This window comes from Ovis aries, chromosome 12 (genome assembly GCF_016772045.2).
Source record: "Ovis aries strain OAR_USU_Benz2616 breed Rambouillet chromosome 12, ARS-UI_Ramb_v3.0, whole genome shotgun sequence".
Classification (NCBI taxonomy): domain Eukaryota; kingdom Metazoa; phylum Chordata; class Mammalia; order Artiodactyla; family Bovidae; genus Ovis; species Ovis aries.
In genome coordinates this window covers 40,963,132-40,984,875 of record NC_056065.1, presented here as the reverse complement: position 1 = coordinate 40,984,875, position 21,744 = coordinate 40,963,132, and the positions used below count along the sequence as shown (strand labels likewise).

The 21,744-nt window shown below is 51.1% G+C and overlaps 2 protein-coding genes and 1 long non-coding RNA gene across 12 annotated transcripts in view; 2 read left to right on the top strand and 1 right to left on the bottom strand.

Annotated features, from left to right (window-relative positions):
* Positions 1–8,876, top strand: part of PLOD1 (procollagen-lysine,2-oxoglutarate 5-dioxygenase 1) — a 29,645-nt gene extending 20,769 nt beyond the window's left edge. Inside the window, exons 12-19 of the mRNA XM_027975631.3 lie at positions 456–581; positions 883–1,024; positions 1,945–2,058; positions 3,059–3,124; positions 3,754–3,858; positions 5,320–5,466; positions 6,285–6,410; positions 7,987–8,876. Of these exons, the coding sequence (XP_027831432.1) occupies positions 456–581; positions 883–1,024; positions 1,945–2,058; positions 3,059–3,124; positions 3,754–3,858; positions 5,320–5,466; positions 6,285–6,410; positions 7,987–8,142 (982 nt within the window). The 3' untranslated portion in view covers positions 8,143–8,876. The remainder of the gene's footprint in view (positions 1–455; positions 582–882; positions 1,025–1,944; positions 2,059–3,058; positions 3,125–3,753; positions 3,859–5,319; positions 5,467–6,284; positions 6,411–7,986) is intronic.
* LOC105606461 (uncharacterized) lies at positions 4,609–16,471 on the bottom strand. The gene is made up of 2 exons (XR_001044009.4): positions 16,131–16,471; positions 4,609–4,871 (listed from the first exon to the last, which is right to left on the bottom strand). It is a non-coding gene; the product is annotated as an uncharacterized LOC105606461 (long non-coding RNA).
* The window catches only part of MFN2 (mitofusin 2), a 27,174-nt gene continuing 21,666 nt past the window's right edge, over positions 16,237–21,744 (top strand). Inside the window, exons 1-4 of one of the 10 annotated variants that reach the window (XM_060396102.1) lie at positions 16,237–16,715; positions 17,247–17,429; positions 17,540–17,678; positions 18,085–18,152. The gene's annotated coding sequence lies outside the window, so the exon portion shown is untranslated. Of the gene's footprint in view, positions 17,196–17,246; positions 17,430–17,539; positions 17,679–18,067; positions 18,153–21,744 lie in introns of all 10 variants that reach the window. The other 9 variants (XM_060396099.1, XM_060396104.1, XM_012187308.4 and 6 more) reach the window with 9 other exon arrangements.

The window sequence follows — 21,744 nt, the reverse complement described above, 5'->3', positions numbered from 1 at the left end:
GTTGCACTCCGCAGCCTCGGTAGTTGTGACTCATGGGCTCCAGAGCACAGGCTCAGTAGTTGTGGTGCTCAGGCTTAGTCCCTCTGCAGCATATGGGACCTTCCTGGACCAGGGATCGAACCTGTGTCTCCTGCATTGGCAGGTGGGTTTCTCATCCACTGTACTGCCAGGGAAGTCCTGGCTACCTTGATTTAGTCTAGGATGTTCTCTACCTCCTGGCTCCAAGCTCCAAGACGTCCCACCCCCTACCCCCACCCCTCCTCCTCTGTGCCTTTCCTGGCTGCTCTGTGAAGGGCGGGGGTAGCTGGCACCCGATGGGCCAGACCCCACCCCAGGCCCTACTCCAGGGAGGTCCTTGCAGGTTGAAGGCGCCCTCCCTCCCCTTCCCCACACCTGAACCTGCCCCAATCTCCTCTCGGGCAGAGGGACTCCCTCTGAGATGCTCCCTTCCCCAGGAACGTTATCACCCCATTGATGACCCGCCATGGGAGGCTGTGGTCGAACTTCTGGGGGGCACTGAGTGCAGATGGCTACTACGCCCGCTCCGAGGACTACGTGGACATCGTGCAGGGGCGGCGTGTGTGAGTACCTGCAGGATGTGGGGACACCCTCCTCTGTCTTCCGCCTGGCCTCGCCTCCCTCAATATTCCTGTCCTTCTTGTGCTCAAATTCCTGCTGAACTGAAGCAAGGAAGACTGCAGTCAGACACCAGAAGGACTTCCTGACAGTTATCCTGGGGCCATGTGCCCAGAGTAGGGGAATCAAATCAGCACCATCCTGCCCTCCCAGCCTGTGACTTCCCCCTTGTCTGACCCCTGACCCCCAGCCTTTGACTCCACACCATTGCCTGTGACCCCCTCCATCTTCCCCTCTCTCCCTTAGGGGTGTCTGGAATGTACCCTACATCTCAAACATCTACCTGATCAAGGGAAGCGCCCTGCGGGCTGAGTTGCAGGAGACAGACCTGTTCCACCACAGCAAGCTGGACCCCGACATGGCCTTCTGTGCCAATATCCGGCAGCAGGTTAGCTAGGCTGGGCAGTCAGAAGAGGCCCCGTTGATGGGGAAGACGAATTACCTTGTTCCCATGGGCCCTGTGTCTTCTGAGATCCCAGCAGGACTGCTTACAGGCTGCCAGGCCCTGGTGGGGGCACTTGGGGGCCCAGGTATGAGGGCTGCCCCTCGGGGTCTGTAGGATCATTTTAGTAGACCCAGTTATCACACTGTCTTTCTCTTTTTTTAAATTTTTGTTTACTTATTTGTGGCTGTGCTGGGTCTTCATTGCGATGCGGGCTTTCCTCTAGGTGCAGTGAACAGGGGCCACTCTCTAGCTGCAGTGCCTGGTCTTCTCATTGCAATGGCTTCTCTTCTTGTGGCTCCCAGCCTCTGGAGCACAGGCTCAGTAGTTGTGGCGCACAGGCTTCGTTGCTCCATGGCCTGTGGGATTTTCCCGGACCAGCGATTGAACCCACATCTCCTGCATTGGCAGGTGGATACTTTACCACTGAGCCACCAGGGAAGCCCTACACAATCTCTTTTATGTACGTTTCGACAGAACCTAAAGAAAACTGAACTTTCCACCTTTACTCCAAGTAATGTGCCCAAGAGACGCCCTTACTGTTTCCCTGTGCCCCACCCGATACTATTTTGTGGTTTTTTTTTTTTTTAATGTGACAGCGGGATGATGTTTTCCTTGTGCCCACAACTCACTCCAGGATCAGAACTCCATCCTTTTCTTTTGCGCGTTCATTCTTTCACTCCTATTCAGTCCTCCAGGAAGTCTTCCTTGATTGGCTCAGGCCTTGGGCACTTGGGAAATGGAGTGACCCACACTGGGTTGTGAATTTAAATATGGTGGGTAGAGGAGGCCTCAGTCTTGCCCACCGCAGGGGTGGGGTGTGCAGGAGAAGGGAGGCCCTCTTCCATCCGGCCTCTTCTCCCCAGGATGTGTTCATGTTCCTGACCAACCGGAACTCCTTTGGCCACCTGCTCTCCCTGGACAGCTACCAGACCACTCACCTCCACAACGACCTCTGGGAGGTGTTCAGCAACCCTGAGGTGAGGCCCCGGGTGGGTGGGCAGGCATGGGAACAAAAGGGACCTCTGTGATCCTGTGACCTGAGGCACCTCCCTCCCAGAGTCTGACCTTGGCTGGGCTGGGACCCCATGGGCCCCCCTGGCTCCCTCCACCCCAGAGGGCTTGTCAGGCAGGATTCTGGTGTGGAGAGGAGAGTGTCTCTAGAGGCAGCGCCATCTGGTGGAGGAGGGACCGGGAGTTACAGGCTGAGGTTTGTGGTCCAGCTGTGACAGTTAAGCCTGTCCACCTTTGGGGCCTCGGTTATCTTTTTTTTTCAGGAAAGGCTTAATTGGGGCCCCCTCTGCAGCAGTGGGGAGTGAGAACTAACGTCAGGTTCCCTTGCTCACTCTCTCCCTGAGGAGGGGTGAGCTTGTTCCTTCTATAGGGTGAGAGTTGGGTTGTGTCCAGGGGTCTGGCCGGAGTAGTAGCTTAGGTATTTTGCCCTCTGGTGTTGAGTGCAGAGGGCATGCTCAGTACGCTGCTTTTGCTCTCAGCACCCTGATTTTGCTCTTGGTTCTTGAGAAGTGGCAGTGAAGGTTGTTTAGTCCTTCCATTATCTTTTGGCCAGAATCTGTGGGGCCTCAGTTATCTCAGCTCTAAAATGGGTGTGCTATCCCAGCCTGCCTCACCTCTGAGGGTGCTGTGCTGATCAAAGGAGGAGGCAGTCTTGACAGCATCACTAGATGTTGCAAGCCTGTGGCTGATGTGGGCACAGGCACATACCTGCAGGCGGACCTATACACACAGCACACACATGTACACTCACATGCAAACATGGACTCCCATGGACATACTTGTGTGCCCAAACAGCTCACATGACCCAGCGGGCGTAGGCACATATAGGCTCCCCTACTCCCACCCCCACCGCTCCTGCACCCCACCGGGCCTGGGGGGCAGAACTCCCTCCTGGAACAGCCCGTGCAGGTGAGTCCCAGCTGGCCCAGGCTGGCCCGAGGACCCGAGCTCCCTCTCTCCCCACAGGACTGGAAGGAGAAATACATCCACGAGAACTACACCAAAGCCTTGGCAGGGAAGATGGTGGAGATGGTAAGGCCCCAGCACCCTCTGTGAACAAAGCTGCTGGATTTACACCCTGCAGCGGCTGCGGGGGACAGACGGCAGAGCAACAGGGCCAGCTGACCTGGGGGAGGAGCAGGAGCCCCCTTCCTATGCTCTGGTGCTGCTTGGGGCGAGGGAATGCATAGTGGGGTGCCCCCTGCATCTTGATGGCACTTTGTAGCTGGAGTCTTCGGGGCGGAGGGGCCTGAGGCATCTTCCCTGGCCAGAGCAGGAGAGAAGAAAATGTCCCCAACTGTGGTCTCTAGACTGTGGGCCTAGAGTGAGAAACAGATGCTTCCTTCTCTGCTTCTCCTGGAGCCTGTGGCCTCTGCTTCCTGGATTTGCATATTCCTTTCCAGGCTTCGGCAGCTCTGTGACCTTGGCTGAGAAGGGCCAGCTCTGAGCTCTGCTTCCTCCTCCCTTCAGCAGCCTGCTGACCTCCTGCTCCCTGGGGACACTTGTGGGGAGACGGAAGGCTCACAGACTGGGGTTTGGGACTGGACATAGGCCACATGAGGGGCCTTGCCTGCAGCAGGGTCTGCAGAGGGCCATGGGGGCAGCGGGAGGATGAAGTGATGCTTCTCTGGACCCTGTGACCGAATCCCCGCATTCCTCAGCCTTGCCCGGACGTCTACTGGTTCCCCATCTTCACGGAGACGGCCTGTGATGAGCTGGTGGAGGAGATGGAGCACTACGGCCAGTGGTCCCTGGGAGATAACAAGGTAGGGGTCCAGATGCCTGACTGCGATGGCAGGGTGCTGCCCCTCCCCCATGCCTGCCCTCGGGGCCCTTTTCTTGACAAGCTAGCCAACCTCTCTGGAACTCCTGGAGATGGAGGCATTGGCAGGGGTGCCTGCAGACACTTAGGAGTAGAGGGAGTGAGAAATGGGATGGAGTGTTGGTCTTCAAGTTGCCATTGCTGCTGGGTGACTTAGAGCTGCCTTCGTCTTGAATTGCTAGGTTTCCAGTTCCTGGTTTGTCATTAGAATGATTTCGCTTCCTTCCCCAGATTGGGCATGGAGATGGGGGAGGAATGAGATAATGTGGGATGCAGAAGGATTTGGAAGTGACAGCAGGGCTAAGATCACCAGACACCAGTGTTAGGAAGCAAAGGGCATGGTGCATGTGACAGGCTGTGCATTCCCTGAAGGAGGAATTCATGCCTGCAAGCCTCTTAGAAAGTTCAGGCACCATTTTTAAAGGCACGTGAACCCCTGGGCCTATATGCCGCTGGGACAAGCTAACATCTGGGCTAGCAGCTGGACTAAGCACAGTTCATGGTTCTGCCCAATTGACATACTTGGTGCCAGAGCTCATCTCCAGAACCCAGTAACTCAAATAGCCCACATGGGGGGTCTGATGAACCCTTGTGCTCGCTCCAGCGACCCAGTCAGCACTGGGGCTCTAGTACCCCAACTAACCTGTGGCCTCTGTGTTGGTTTTCTGTGCTGTGTAACAAATCACCACAAAGCTTATCAGCTTAAAACAATGCCCATTTATTATCTCCCAGTCTCTGTGGGTTGCGAGTCTGGCTCAGCGTCTCACAAGGCTGCAGTCCTGGTGTCAGCCGGGACTGGGATCCCATCTGAAGCTTGGGGTCCTTTTCCAAGCTCATGTGACAGAACTCACATCCTTGCAGCGGCATCATTTCAGGCAGCTTGCTTTATCTGGGCCAGCAGGACACAAAATCTCTGTCTTCCAGACCCTCCTTGAAGGCCCACCTGAGATGATCTCCCTTTGGATAAACCCAAAGGCGTAGACATTACATTAATTACATCTCCTGAATCCCTTCACTTTTGTCCTGTAACCTAACCTTATCCCATCAGGTTCACAGGTCAAAGGGAGGGGATTTAGACAGAGCATGTACACCTGCGGGGGCTTCCTGGGTGGCTCAGGGGTAAAGAATCCACCTGCCATGCTGAAGACACAGGAGACGTCAAGGGTTCTATCCCTGGGTAGGGAAGATCCCTTGGAGGAGGGCATGCAACCCACTTCAGTATTCTTGCCTGGAAAATCCCATGGACAGAGGAGCCTGGCAGGCTACAGTCCACGGGGTTGCACAGAGTCAGACACGACTGAAACAACTGAACAGGCACTACACCAGGGAGCTGGAATTTCATGGTGTGTGTTGGGGGGTTGGATCTTACAATTCTGCTTACCAAATTCTCCTTGGTCACGTCTAGGACAACCGCATCCAGGGTGGCTACGAAAACGTGCCAACCATCGACATCCACATGAACCAGATCAACTTTGAGCGGGAGTGGCACAAGTTCCTGGTGGAGTACATCGCCCCCATGACGGAGAAACTCTACCCGGGCTACTACACCAGGGTGGGCGTGCCAGGGGTGCAGCCGGGATGAGGGCGTGGGATGGAGTGGTTGGGGCTTGCCGGGGAGGAAGGCGTTCCCGGCTTGGGGGAGAGTTTACTGAATATTTAGTCTCCAGGAGTGGCGTCTCCTCCCTTCAGGGGTGAGGCTAGGCCCCCGGAAGGTGGGGCCTCGGGAGGCGGGGTCCCGGGAGGCGGATGCTGTGGGCGGGGTCTCTGGAGTCATCTAGTTGGTAAGGGGAGGCCATTCTGCCTCCAGCCGAGACTCTGCGTCCTTCTCTGTGTACTTAAATCCTGCTCCAGAGGCTCCTATGCTAGTCCACCGAACAAGCCCGTTAGCTGGCTGGCGTGCCCATTCCTTTAGCTCCTTCCCTTTTGTGTCTGGCTGCCTTTTTTGACTTTTGCCCTCCTTCACTCAGTCACCTCCTCCTTGTTTACCCTGGTTTTCTCCAAACACCTGCTCTGAGTGTGCCAGGGCCTTGCTCCCAAGGAATCACCAGCCAGAAAGAGTCGTGAGGGTTACATTCATTTCCTCCCTTCTCTTCCTCCCACCCCTGCTCTCCATCTCCTTCTCCCGCTCTTCCCTTCCTCCCTCCACATCCTCCCGTTCTTTACTTTTCCTTCTCTTCCTTCCCTTCCATCCCATGTTTTAATTGAGAACCTTGTCTGTGCCAGACACTGGAGAACACAGCATAAGCAGATGTGCCGTCTTGGTCGACTTTGCAGCGATCGGATGAGGGGTCCCTTCTGTGCACCCCTGCCTTTCCCAGCATTTGGGGGCCTCTCTAACTCCAGTTCTCTTGTCCTGCTTCCTTGGCGCAGGCCCAATTCGACCTGGCCTTTGTCGTCCGCTACAAGCCCGATGAGCAGCCCTCGCTGGTGCCACACCACGACGCCTCCACCTTCACCATCAACATCGCCCTGAACCGGGTTGGAGTGGATTATGAGGTGAGCAGGGGGCACCTTGGGCCAGGGGCGGGCCAGGGGCAGGGGCTGACTGGGGAGTAAGCAGCTCACAGGGTGGCCAGTCAGGGTATGCCAGTGCCAGAGAACCCTAGAGAGAGGGTGCCTGGTGCGTGGAGACGGCTTATTGGAAGAGGTGGGCTCAGAGCACAATTTGTTTGGGGGGAGAAAGCTTTAGATACAACAGAGCAAGGATTCGGGATGTCTGGGGGCCAGACTGGCTGGGCTTGGGTCCTGCCTTCCTCTCACCAGCTCTGTGTAATGTGTAACCAGGTACGTTTCTTAGCATTTCCCTCATATCTTAGATGGGAAAACCTAGAGGACCCCCCTGTAGAATTGTGAGAATTAAATGAGCTCATCCAGGTAATTGCTTATGTGAATCCATAATAAGTAATCAAGGAAAATAATAGCTATTTTAGTAATAAAAAGTTTAGGGTTTTCATCACTCTTGAAATAAGAGGGCAGCTTTGGGAATGGCAGGACAAGATCAGAGCAGGTGTGGGGCACAGGCTTGTGATCAGAGGGGTGGACGGGGAAACCAGGAAGACAAGAGGGTGCGGAGGGAGTAGTTGGGGGCCTCAGGGCCCCAAGGAAGGGCCTCTAGGTGTGATCAGCTAGGGAGAGGACCGTTTATTATTACTCCTTAAGCTGCTATTTTCTTTTAAAAGTCTTTGTGGAATTTGTTACAATATTGTTTTTACTTTTTGTTTTTTTGGCCATGAGGTATGTGGGATCTTAGTTCCCTAACCAGGAATCTAACTCACATCCTCTGCGTTGGACAGCAAAGTCTTAACCGCTAGACTGCAGGGGAAGTCCCAAGTTACTATTTATAAAAGCTTCTGGGGACTCAGCCCTGGGCAGGCATTGTGAAGGACACCCATAAAACACCTATCATTTTTTTGAGAGTTTACAATATATCAGGGGTTTTCATAGGGGACAGTGTTCCCCTCTCAGCAGACATTGGCGATAACTGAAGACATTTTCAGTTGTCCCAACTATGAGGGTACTATTGGCATCTCTTGGGTAGAGGCCAGGGGTACCCAGGACAGCTCCCCCATAAGCAAGAATTACCTGGCTCATGTGATGATAATTGTACAGCAGTGTAAATGTACTTATTATCATTGTACACTTGAAAATGATTATGATGATAAAGTTTATGTTATGTGTATTTGCCACAGTTAAAAAATAATTATCTGACCCAACATGTCCATAGTGCTAAGGTTGAGAAACCCAGCCCTAAGCTAGCTCTTACTTGTATCTTCTCATTTAATTCTCACAACCCTGTACAGTTTAATGCCTATTTTCCAGAAGGGCAAACTGAGGTTCAGGTTGGTCACAGAGTCACTGCCTCCCTCCAAGGCCAGTGCTTCTGATTCCTTGCTCTTAGGCAGCTCATGGCTGTCGCTCACAGGGCATCCCCAGGCAGGCTGTACTGAGGGGCCCCTTGGCTGTGATGGCTCAGATGGGAGAAGGGGGGTGGGGGGGGGGGGGGGGGAGGGCCTGTTGTCCCCTTGGGGAACTGGCACTTCCTGTTGGGTAATTGACACTTCCTGTCTCGCAGGGTGGAGGCTGTCGGTTCCTGCGCTACAACTGCTCCATCCGAGCCCCACGGAAGGGGTGGACCCTGATGCACCCCGGGAGACTCACACACTACCACGAGGGGCTCCCCACCACCAAAGGCACTCGCTACATCGCAGTCTCCTTCGTCGATCCCTAACTGGCCGGAAGTGGCCACCACGGACCTTTTCCTCTTGGTCAACAACCACTGCCCAGCAGCCTCCGGCGCCTCGGGGCCCAGGGAACGAGGATCCAGCCTCCAGGCTCTTGACCTCTTACTGCTTTTGAGCCACCTTCAGAGAGATGGGGCCGCAGGCCAGAGGCAGAGCACAGCTCCTTGGCTGGGACCTTCCTGGTGCTCTGGATGTCTTCCCGGGAAAAACTGTTCACTTTCACTGCTTTGTAGCAACTGGTCTTTTCTCACCCATCTTCCTGAAAAACCCAGTCCCACTTCTTCTGCTTCTTCCAGGGGGCAGTGCTTGAGCACAACAGGGGCTGACCCAGCTGCCCAGAGAGACTCTAGGGGTGAGAAGTCACACCCCAGAGCTTCTCCCCAGCAGAGCTGCAGCCTTGGGGCCTTCTGCTCCAGGGTTGACACTGGGACCTGGGTCAGACTCAAGTCCCCACATGACCGTGGGACTGCAGCAGCCCCATCCTCCCTGGCTCCCATCATGGGAGCAGAACACTGTCCCTTGGAGATGGTGACTCGGAAAACCTCCTGGGAGACAGGAAGTGCATGGATGTCACAGCTCCATCCTCTGCTTGACCTTTGCTGGGGGTGGGGCAGAGCAGGGAGTGGTGTATCTGCACACTGCACTGCGTCATCCTGTCCTGGATGCCTCTGGAGAGAGGGACAGACAGAAACAGCGTTCCTATTAAAGGTCATTCAAACCACTGAGTGGGAGATGCTGGGGTAGGCGGGTGTGCACGTTTCAGGGCGGGTGTCTGCAGGGAGAGGTTTTAATAGCGAGGAAGGCTGGCTGTGTCAGCAGATTGGGTGACTTGGGTCTCTGTCTCATTTGTACATTTCATAAACCCTCCATATGAGCCAGGCCCTGCTACCTGGGGCGCATGGTGTCATCTCCCAAGATCCAAACCAGTGTCACTCTCCTCTGAAGCCTTTGCTGACCCTCCTTGCACACATGAATATCAGGGAACAGAGAACTTCTGGTGGTCCTGCCACACCCTGGGCAGATTTGTAGCATCCATAACATGTCAAGGCATTTGTTAATGTTACGAAGTGTTAGTTGCTTGGTTGTGTCTGACTTTTTGTGACCCCACGGACTTGAGCCTCTCTCCATGGGATTCTCCAGGCAAGAATGCTGGAGTGGGTAGCCATTCCCTTCTCCAGGGGATCTTCTTGACCCAGGGATTGAATCTGGGTCTCCCGCATTGCAGGCAGATTCTTTACTGCCCGAGCCACCAGGAAAGCCCATTTATTAATAATGAGTGCCAGCCTCTGTCCACCCCTGCTGTGGGCTGGCCATCATGCATGTCAGGCACTCAGCATGCAGTCTTCTGGGGTGGGGACTGACGTTGCCTTTTTATAGGTGAGGAGGTGTAGGCTTGGAGAGGCCAAGTAACTGACCTGAAGTCCCAGAAGTGCGTGCCAAGGATGGGGATTTGAATATGATTTCAGTAGAAATCTGGTCCCTGCCCCACCCCCACCTCCTAGGTACCCTGTAGTCGTGGATGGGGACAGAAAAAAAACAAAATGCAGTTCACTGTGAACCCAGGATGATAAATGTCACAACGGCTGTAAGAACTGTGGAGAGCTTAGTTTCTCTAGGTGATTTTTGCCCCCCAAGGGCCATTTGGCAATGTCTAAAGGGATTTGAGGTGGTCACAACCTGGGAAGGGGGTTGGAATGCTGCTGGCAGTAGTGGGTCGGGGCCAGGAGTGATCCTAGACATCCTACAAGACATCCCGGCCTCCAACAAAGACCTGACCCCAATACCAGCGGTGCTGAGACTGAGAAGCCTGCTGGTTGTGCTTTAGTCGCTAAGTTGTGTCCGACTCTTGAGACCCCATGGACTGTAGTCTGCCAGGCTCCTCTGTCCATGGGATTCTCCGGGCAAGAATACAGGAGTGGGTTGCCATTTCCTTCTCGAAGCTATCTTCCCAACCCAAGAATCAAACCTGGGTTTCGTGCATTGCAGGCAGATTCCTTACCAACTGAGCCATGGGGAAGCTGAGAAGCCTGCTAGCAGATGCCATTTAAGCTGGGCCTTGGAGGGGGAGGAGGTTTCCAATAGGTAGAGACATTCTCCAGGTCAAGAGATGGAGCTGTCAAGGCATAGGCGGGACTGAGAAGCAGGTTGGCTGGTATGGGTGATGTGGACGGGATCAGATTGCAAAACCCATTTTCTGTGGCTAAGGAGAGTTGGACTTTATTTAGTTGGAGTCATTCAAGTGTTTTTCATATGTGTCCTGAGGAGATAGTGGGTTTTTTTTTTAATTAAAAAAGTTGAAGTATAATTCATTTACATGTTTCAGGTACACAGCAAAGTGATTCCATTATATATACTTTTCCAGTATAGGCTATTGGGCTTCCCTGGTGGCTCAGTGGTAAAGAGTCTGCCTACCAAGCAGGAGATGTAGGTTTGATCTCTGGGTTGGGAAGATCCTCTGGAGAAGGAAATGACAACCCACTCCAGTATTCCTGCCTGGGAAATCCCATGGACAAAGGAGCATAGGGTCACAAAAGAGTCAGACATGACTTAGTGACTGAACAATAACAAGATTATTACAAGATATTGAATATAGTTCCCTGTGCTTTACAGTCAGTCCTTGTATACAACAATAGTTGTGTTATCTGTTAATCCCAAATTCCTAATTTATCCCTTCTCTCTAAAAATAAGTTTTTATTTTAAAATAGCCCATGGTGAAGGGGCTTCCCAGGTGGTGCTAGTGGTAAAGAACCTGCCTGTCAATGCAGGAGACCTAAGAGACGGGAGTACAATCCCTGGGTCAGGAAGATCACCCTGGAGAAGGGAATGGCAGCCCACTCCAGTATTCTTGCCTGGAGAATCCCATGGACAGAGGAGTCTGGCAGGCTACAGTTTATAGGGTTGCAAAGAGTCAGACATGACTGAAGCAACTGAGCATGCGTGCAGTTCATGCACTGTGAATTCAAACAGTGCAAATCTTAATCTCTTTCCCACCTCTGACCCCCAGCTTTCTAGTTCTCCCCGGGAGTGACATGTCTATTCAGTTTCTTGGGTGTCCTTTCTGAACTGGTCTGTGCCATACAAGTGTGTGTCTTAGGGTTGCTTTTAAGTGTTAACCTTTTTCCGATGCCAAATGCAATTCATGTCCACCGTGGAAATGTCCGTCAAAATAGAAATAGGAAATGTGGAAGAGTTGTCCTGCAGTTGTACCCCACCCCTGCCCTGTGCCCTGACAATCACACCATCAGCCAAGTGGAGGGAGTCTGGTCATTGGAGGCCTCAGAGCTTGATGCAATGCTTCAGAGAGAAAGTAGGGTGCTGGTTGGAGGCTCCTGCTAGAAGGCTGGGGAAGGATTCCAAGGCTTCTGCAGTGGCTCAAGCAAGTGACCAGCACCTTGGCCAGAGCTTGCAGGAAGGAATGGACAGGACAGATGCTTAGGAGGGAGAACCTTCAGGCCTCCTCAAAGAAGGGAAATGGAATTTATTTCATGCCCTCGGAGAACGGACAGTTCACTTAGCCAGGGAGTTTGGAGGAGGAAGCAATCAGACAGCTGCTCTATGAGGTAGGAGTACAGGTTTGGAGGCAGGGTCTGGGTGTGGCCTCACAGTCCAAAGTCTGACTCTCAGGAGGGGAGGCTACTAGTTCAGTTAGGACAGAAAGGGTGGAACAGCTCCTTCTGACCTCACTGGGAGCTGATAAGCTGGTCCAGTTGTTATTCAATTGCTAAGTCATGTCCAACTCTTTGCAACCCCATGGACTGCAGCACACCAGGCTTTCCTGTCCTTCACTATCTCCTGGAGTTTGCTTAAATTCATAGCCATTGAGTTGATGATGCCATCCAACCATCTCATCCTCTGTCACTCCCTTCTTCTCCTGCCCTCAATCCTTCCTAGCATCAGGGTCTTTTCTAATGAGTTGGCTGTTCGCATCAGGTGGCCAAAGTATTGGAGCTTCGGCTTCAGCATCAGTCCTTCCAACGAATATTCAGGGTGGATTGCCTTTAGGATTGACTGGTTCAATTTCCTTGCTGTTCAAGGGACTCTCAAGAGTCTTCTCCAGCACCACAGTTTGAAAGTATCAATTCTTTGTTGCTTGGCCTTCTTAATGGTCCAGTTCTCACATCCATACATGATTACTAGAAAAACCACAGCTTTGACTATAAGGACTTTTGTTGGCAAAGTGATGTCTCTGCTTTTTAATATGCTGTCTAGGTTTGTCATGGCTTTTCTTCCAAGGAGCAAGTGTCTTTTAATTTCAGTCCCATGAAAAGTATGAAAAACATTGGTCCAGAGGCAAACAATTTATTGAGGTATCTGTGGCAAGATTATACCCTAGAGCAGTGCAGTCCAGTAGAGACAATGTTGGCTTTCCATACCCAAATACCTATTTGCACATGGAGGGAGCTGTTCTATGCCATTTTATATAAGGGACTTGAGCATCCGAGGATTGTGGTACCTGAGGGAGATCCTGGAACCAATCCCCTGCTGATACCGAGGAACTACTGTATAATATGAACCATTAATCTGAGTGTTTTTCCTTAAACTCCACACAATATTCCACTTATGACACTTCTGGTCACCAAATGTGTGTGGGTTTTCCCCACACCAAGCATCCTCCAATTCTGAGTAGGTACAGAAAGGGTGTCCTACAAATTTAACTCAATTTTGACACTATTTATAAAGAAGGCTGACTGCTGAAGAATTGATGCTTTTAAACAGCGGTCTTAGAGAAAGAGATCAAACCAGTCAATCCTAAAGGAAATCAACCCTGAATATTCACTGGAAGGACTGACGCTGAGGCTGAAGCTCCAATCTTTGGCCACCTGATGCAAAGAGCCGACTCATTAGAAAAAACCCTGATGCTGGGAAAGATTGAAGGCAGGAGTAGAGGACAACAGAGAACAAGATGGTTGGATGGCATCACCGACTCAATGGATATGAGTTTGAGCAAGCTCCGGGAGACGGTGAAGGACAGGGAAGCCTGGTGTGCTGCCGTCCGTGTGGGGTTGAAAAGAGTCAGACACGACTGAATGGCTGAACAACAACAAAGCATCAGATCCCATAGACTAAGGGCTCAGTCCCACCAGACTGTCCCCACTTCAAATGCCAACAGCAAGTCCAAGTTGTCACCTGTGCTTCTGACTAACCATTTATAAACTAGAGATTCCCATGATCCCTCCCCTCTCAAGTTTGATTAAATTTACTACATTGGCTCACAGAATTCAGGAAAATAGTTTACCTACTAGATTACTGGTTTATTATAAAAAGATATCACTTAAGAACAGCTAGGACTTTCCATGGGCTTCCCAAGTAGCTCAGTGGGTAAAAAAAATCTGCCTACAATGCAGGAGACACAAGAGATGCAGGTTTGATTCCTGGATCAGGAAAATCCCCTGGGTAAGGACCTGGCAATCCACTCTAGTATTTTGCCTGGAGAATCCCATGGACAGAGGAGCCCAGCATCCATGGGGGTAGCAAAGAGTTGGACACGACTAAAGTGACTGAGCACAGCATAGCACAGGACTTTCCTGGTGTCACAGTGGATAAGAATCTGCCTGCCAGTGCATGGGACACAGGTTCGATCCCTAGTCCAGGAAGATTCCACGTGCTGCGGAGCAACTAAGCCTGTGTGCCACAACTACTGAGGCTGTTCACTAGAACCCAAGAGCTGCAGTACTGAAGTCCTCATGCCTAGAGCCTGTGCTCTGCCACAAGAGAAGCCACCACAATGAGAAGTCTGCACGCTGCAACTAGAGAGTAGCTCCCACTTGCTGCAACTAGAGAAAAAGTCTGTGTAGCAACGAAGACCCAGCATAGCCAAAATTAAATAAATAAATGAATAAAAAAATTTAATAAAACGGACAGCTGGATGAAAGATACATAGGACAAGGTATGTGGGAAGGAGTGATGAGTTTCCATGCTATTTCTGGGTGCACCCGCCTCCCAGCACCTCCATGTGTTCACTAACCTGGAAGCTCTTTAGACTGTAGTTCAGGGCTTTTTATGAAGACCTCATTATGCAGGTATTAAAGCATGCAAGTAGCTAGATATCAGCAGAGAAAGCTCGAGCCAGATGGCAGAAAACCACACATCTGTAATGGTCAGACAAAGAAAAGCAGAAACCTCCAGACTGAGAGGAAACCACACATTTTGGGGTGATAAGTGTACTGGAGGCAGACAAAGAGAGGTGAGAAAAGGTGGGAATCTCTGGTGTCTAAACCTAACCTGTTGCTCATTATGTTCTCATTACAATAAAATCAGCCTTGCAGACAAGAAGTACCCATTACACACTGATGCCACAACACTTTCAATCTAGGCTAAATAAGGACAAAAATCCCTCCTCCCCTCCAGAAGGTGAAGCTGGGGTGAAAATCAGGGAATATGACCCCTAAGCCTGCAGTTCCAAATGAATAGTCCATCCTTTCATTTGTATGTACCACATAACTGGCTTGCTAAGAAAACTCGGGGCAGCTACTTGCCTGTGTCCGCTCTCCCTTTGAGAGCGTGATTGATGAGCGATAGTCGCTCAGTTATGTCCAACTCTTTGGGACCCCATGGACTGTAGCCCACCAGGTTCCTCTGTCTATGGGATTCTCCAGGCAACAATACTGGAGCGGGTTGCCATTTCCTTCTTGAGACTGTACTTTTGCTTAAATAAATTCTTGCTTTTCTTTCTTAACCTCCCTGTATCTGAATTCTTTCTGTGACAAGAATTTTTCTTTTACTGGGAATATACACACAGTTGATTAAATCATTGACCATTAGCGATCAAGTCAATCTCCAACTCCTCTCTCAGGAGGTGGAGCAGGGTGGCAGGGCTGAAAGTTCCAACCCTTCTAATCAAGAGATTGGGTTTCCCTGGCAACCAGCCCCCATCCTTAGGAGCATTCCAAAAGTTGTCTCATTAACATAAATTCAGTTGTGGCTGAAAGGTATAATTCATAAAAGACAGTCATTTCATCTTTATCTGAATAGCTCTGAAGGTATTTCATAAACAGAGGACAAAACTAAATATAACAAATGATGCCCCTGTGGCTCTTATATAGGTAATTACCAGGTATTTAGGAGCTCTGTGGCAGGAACAGTGAATGAAGATCAAATAGTTATTATTATAAACCACAATATCACAGCGAGCCAGTTGTGTAATTTTAGATTTTTTAGTAGCCCCATTTTAAATAGTAGAAGGGAACAGGTGAACTTCATTTTAGTAGTATATATCATTTAACCCAATTTATCCCAAAATACTATATCATTACACACAACATAAAAATATGAGATCGTTGACATTCCTTTCCCTACTGAGTCTTACACATCTCAGTTTGCACTGGCAACATTTCAGGAGCTTGCTTGTGGCACATGGCTAGGGGCTACCATACTGGAGAGCACAGCCTTGGAGCCTTCTCTGCCGTCGCTGAGGCCACCAGGAACCTGTTTACTGCTGTGTCCCAATGCCTGGCACATAATGAGGCCTAGTGAGCTGCCATATGTGAGCTGGGGTAATCTCCCCTCTGAGCCAGCTGGGGCTGATGTGAAGGTTAGAACGATATACCCTGGGCACCCTTCTCAGTGACTGTTGCTATTCTTACTTCCTCAAAGTCAGGTGAAGGGCGGCAGGCTCAGGCGTGCTTCCTGAATTTCTCTTGAGAGCTCTTCTCTATAATTACCAAACGCAAGCGTGGATTGCAGAGCAGACAGGCTCTGGCTCTTGGGGTCGGGCTCTAGGGCAACAAACCGAAGAGAAGAGCGGGAACCTCTAACCTACGCCCTTGGTTTCTTTTTCCCTTGACAGCTCGTGGCCCCGCCCACCCCAGCCCTGACCGGCCCCTGGCGGAACTACAGCCCCCATGATGCAGCGAGAGTCCCGAAAGTACGTCATCGGTTTGGGAAGCCCTGGCGATGAATAAGAGCGCCGAGGCGCTTCTCTTGGACCTGAGCCACCGGACCCCTGACCCATAAGGGTTAGTAGGGTGGAACTCACTGAGCTCGGAGTCCACCGACTCACGGGGACCAGAACGGCGAACCTGCGACGGCTAGTGACGCGCTCGTCCTCCCTCCTCCTTTCGCCTCTGCTGGGAGTGGCGCTCGTTGGTGACGTCGGGGGTATGATGGCCGCTGGGAGGCTAGGAAGGTGAAGGTGAGAGGGCGAGTGTGTCGGGTAGTGGGGCCCTACCCGGCCCTACAGGGCGAGTCCTGGATACCCCAGCGTGAGCTGGTGGGACGCCGGGTTCCCGAAGGCTCAGGATCTGGGCCAGCGGGCGTCCCCACGCTCCCGCTTCGCCGCCGGGCCCTCCGCGGCCCTTGGAGGAGGGGGCGGGACTCGGGGTTCGGGACTTGGGGGTGGGGTCTCCAGAGGCTTCTTGTCACTCCCCCGCCTTCCCGCTTTCTCACCCTTCCCTGCTAGATTCTATTCTTGCCCTTTCCCCATTTCTTGTCCAGTTCTCTAAATTTGCCAGCATTTATTCAGCACATGATAGGTGCCCATATTCATCATCGTAGGCGCCTCAGTTTGGGCACTTACTGCCCTGGCAGTTGTCGCTTTACTTGTTTGGCTTGTGGATGGACGGTAAGCTCCGTTGAGGGCAGGGGCTGTTTTTTATCCATCGCTAACTGTAGCGCCTAGCACGCGCACACACATATATGCACACACATGCGTGCACACACGTGCACACACACACAAGGCAGACAGAAAATGTACATAACTAGCTGCTTGGACGCTTGAAGCCAAAACTGCCCATTCCTATTTCCATCTGTTGTGAGCCTTGATTGCCCTATTTCTTTAATTTCTCTATCTGTTCTCTTTCTCTCCTCCCAGAAAGGGCTCTGACTGTCACCCTTACCATCCCCAAGAGTGAGGTGAGCCCCCTCCATATAACTGAAAACAAGTGAGGCTTGCAGTCAATGGGAGGGAGGCCATATCTCAGTTCCAAGCTTGGCTTCTTAACTCGCAGTTCATAAATCTTTAAATATTCCAAGCCTGTCTTTGCACTGTGGAATTGAGAGTCAAGTAAGACATTTTACAGCATCTGACAGATCGAGGCCTTCAGTAAGTTCCACTTCTCTGTCTCAACTCCACCTTCCTGTCTCTGGTCCTCAGTGCCACAGCCCTCAAGCCTAGTCCTTGAACTGGTTCTGCCCTCTCCTGTGGTCCCTCTGGATGTGCTTTTACCAGAGTCCCAGCACATGGCTGAACACGTGTTTGTGCACACCCAGGCTTGGCCCTGAACCCGTGGGTTGTTTTTCCCCAGGGCACTTCCTCACCTACCACCCCAGTACCTCAGTGAGTAAACTTCCCTCAGGGATGAGTTTGTTTGGCTTTTTAAACCTAACTAGACTTGTTTGGCACCCTTTTTTTCCCCTGCCTGCTGACTTGTCCCTTTGCTTTTCTAGTAACTCGGAACTGGAGGAGTCGTTCAGTAGCCATCTTCAACCTGAGACAGGAGGGAGGAGAACTCAAATTCTTTTCCTCTTTTTGACCCAGCCCATGTTCATGATGCCTACCCTGTGAAAGTCTCTCACCATCGGAAAAGTAAGTGGTAGCCGAGACATCTGGCACCCTGGAATTGTGGGGAGTGGAAAGGGGTGTACTCTGCTGGCCATCTAGTGCCGAATCTCTTGGACAGGGGTCTCTTGAACAGAGCTGGATTTTTCCAACCTGTGTTGGAAAAACTGTCTCCTTTCACATGATTTTACTGGTTGCCGAGAAAGCCCGTTTAAAGATTGACGGTTAAGAAAATGGCTGGGATCTGGGCTGCCTGAAGAGCGAGTCTCTATCTCCCTCATTTGTTCTCTGCTGTGCTGGCTCCTCTGTCCCCGTCTCTGCCCGCCGGAAGTTGGGTCACTGGCTCCTTATCACAGTTCTTCTAAGAGTCTCCTCTGCCTCTTTACTGCGTATACTCTTTTGTTTCAATTTCTCAGCTTTTCCTCTGTTCCAGTTGTACCAGCAGACGATCTGTGGATCCATTTTATTTTCCCTGCTAGGAGTCGCTGTGCATGAAACTGGGTAAGGAGGTGGTGTGGACTCAGGGACTGTGCTTGGGATCTAAACACACCTTGGAGTGAATTTTGTGGCTGCTGTCCCTGCACCCACGGCACCTAATCCTCCTCCACTAATAGCCCAGGTTGAGGCTGAGCTTTTCAGTACCTGCAAGTGCTAGTAGCATTTTAGAATTGGTTTTAGTTTAGTATCTGTTACTACTATGCCCCCAGCAGTTTTTTGTCATGGGAGAAGGCGACTTCTAGGATGAATGAGGCTTTTCCCAAAGTATGATCCTTCTCCTGTTATGTAGAAGGTTTTCTTCAGATAAGTTTGTGAAATGCATCATTAAATACAGTTAAGTGAGAGTCGTTACAGCAAGCCTTCCTTCCCAAAGTCTTAGTTGTGCTCGTGTGCTACAGTGCAGGGGGAGACTGTAGAATGTGGTGTTTTACAAATGGATTCTTCTATGGAGTCCTGTGTGTATGGAACATTGGCCGCATTAGAGTTCTGTGGACCGCACTTTGGAAAATGCTAGTGTTAGCTCTCTGAAACCATGACCTCAGAAAGCGCTTTGAGGCAGTCGCAATAGCTTGATGGGTGCCACTTGGTGGATAGCTGATACTGGAGCTTGACTCTGGCCCAGCTACGCCTGGGGGACTGGCTCCGCATGGCTGCTGTGAGCCCTGTGGTGAAGTAGGGGCTATCAGGGCTTTCCAGAGGAGGATCAGGAACCAGCTGCTTCCCCTGACTCTGAAAGCCTAGGAAGCCAGCTGGTAGAATCCCGAGATAGTGGGACCCAGTCTTGGAGTGTGTGTGTATTTGCAGCTGTGGTCCATTTGTGCACATATGTATGCCAAGCTCACTCTTTGGAAGGATTATATCCTGGAATCTGACAGATTTGATCAACTCTGTTGACTCATTGAACTCTGAATACTAAGAAACAGATGCTTTGCCAAAGGCTGCTTTTTAAGAGAAAAGTAAATACATGTATCCCAGGTTTAGAAGGGTAGGAAGGTAATCTCCTTTAGGGGCACTCACTAACTCAAACCATGTCTGTCACAGCTGTGGAGGAGGAAAGTAGAAATGGAAATAGGTCACTGCTCTGTATCAGAGGCTGGCTTTCTAGAAGCTCACAAATTAGATGGTGAGAAAGTGTGAAAAATCCTGAAAGTCTGGTAAGGTTGCATGGGCTCCATGCAGATGTCAAGGAAGGCTTCATGGAGGAGGTGACACTAGAGTTGGGTCTAGAAGGACAGGAGGCGTAGGCCAAATGGGTGAATAAGGGCAGAGAATTCCAGGCTGAAAGCAGCATGTGTAACACAAACATAGACTCTCAACTCAGGCATGAATAAGGGCAGAGAAATTAGTTTGGAGGGGTTGGTGGTAGGGTGCACCTGGGAGGTTCAGGCATGCAGCTACAGGCTGGGGAACGTGAAAGCAGGGCAGCCCCTGGACAGGCTGCCATCTGAGCAGACCAGGTGACCTTAGAGCACTCGGCTTTAACTCACGTGCATGCTGTTGAATCTTGCACTTACTGAACACTAATGCCTCTGGCGTCATATCCTTTGGGCTTGCAAAGAATGAGCAGAACTTGAAAGCGCCTGTTCCTAAAAGCCCCACTGATATCTGGGAACTTGCTGCCTGCAAGCAAGTCACTTCTGGGGCGGGGCACTACTGAGCCTCACCCCTGAGCAGACCTGTGCCTCGATCCCTATGGTAGCCATGGGTTGGCTGTGGGCGTGCTGGTGGTGGAATTGCGTCTGCTCACCCCCGAAGGCTGCCTGTTCCAGGGGGCGTCCTGTGATCTTGCTGGTAGAGTTTATTACTGTTGCTGTTTGATAGTATGTAAATCTACCTTTGAGCTTGTGCCGTGTCATCTTTCATCTTCTCACGGACTCTGCGTGATATCTCGTTTGTACACATGACAACTCCAAGGCTCTGAGGTTTAAACAGCCCAGAAACAGCACAATCACGATTTGAACCCAGCTCTCTCTGATTCTAGAATCTCATCTGCAGCGCCAGCTACCTTGTGAGACCCTGTTCTCCTTCTGGTGACTTTCCTCTTCTGCTTACGTGTATCCCCTATGTCTCTAAGAGTCTTTCCTGCTGGGCCACAGGAAGTGTGATAGCAGTGTACTCTCCTTTTCTGCTTTGGAGGAGCCAGAGGTATTTTCTTCCCCTTCTTGGAGCGATGCTGTCTTTCTTGTATTTCTTAATTCTGTTTATTTATTTATTTTTGGCTGTGCTGGGTCTGCTGTGTAACGGCTTTCCTCTGGTTGCAGGGAGCTACTCTCTAGTTGTGGCGCTTGGGCTTCTCATTACTGTGGCTTCTCTTGTTGCAGAGCACAGGCTCTAGGGCTCAAGGGCTTCAGTTGTTGCAGCTCCTGGGCTCTGGCTCAATAGTTGTGGAGCACGGGCTTAGTTTCTTCTCAGCATGTTGGATCTTCCAGAACCAGGGATAGAACCCTGTCTCCTGCATTGGCCGGTGGATTCTTTACTGCTGAGCCACCAGGGAAGCTCCATCTGCTGTCTTTCTTCCTTTTTTTTGTTCGACAATTATTTGTTTATTTGGCTGCGTCAGGTCTTAGTTGCAGCAGTGGGATCTTGGGTGTGTCATGCAGGATCCTTCGTTGCAGCGCTGGGACTCTCTAGTTGCGACCTGTGGGCTGAGTTGCTCTGTGGCACGTGGGGTCAGAGTTCCCCAACCAGAATTGAATGTGCGTCCCCTGCATTGCAATACAGATTCTTAACCACTGGACCACCAGGGAAGTCCCTATCTTTCTTACTCATGCCCTTGATAGTAGGCGCCATGCTAAGAAAATCTCACAGCTGTGGTATATTCCTAAGGAGGAAGGCAGAAATGAACACACAGTCACTTCTCTCATTTCTCCAGAAATCTTGAACATTGAAAAGTAACTTGTAGCTTTAGATAAAACATGTGGGTTCCCATTTCCCTGTAGGTCTCTTTCTCCTCACTCTTTGGGATGGTTAATTCCTAAGGGCCGGTTTTCAGTTATTAGGAATGTTTGTTTTTTTTTTCTGCTTCTCAGGAGCTGGTTCAGCATGCTTTGGCAGTTTCTCTGTAGGTTCACTCCTGGACAGTACCCTGTCATCTCCCAGATAGAGTGCGTGCCCGGTCAGGTGGAGAGCAGGTGGCGCTGTGATTAGGGTGGCAGGGGAGGGAGGGATCGACAGGGAAGGGCTGAGTGTTGAGGAGGGCATATCCAGGCGTACACAGCTGTGCACACCGCCCTTTATCCTTGAAAAGGCCTTTTTCCTGGGACTTGCCAGGGTTTTGAGGGCTCTGCTGAAGAAATGGCACTGTGCGTGGTGGGGACTCTGAGGAACTTTGGTTCAGGGACTGCCAGCTGCAACTGGGGACCAGCTTCCCTAGTCTGTCTGCCTCTTTTGACTTTGAGTAAAGATCTCTAGGACTCTGGAGTTAAGCCTCATGGCCCCTAGCTTGTTATTGCCATGTGAAAAAACCAAAACTAGGCCACAAAGTTGTGCATGTGACTGAGGACTGAGTAAGGGCAACAGAGCTACCACACAAAAACAGACTGGGGTAATAAGCAGCTGTTAACAGTGCCTGTTGTAGAACTGTGAGGTTGTGGAC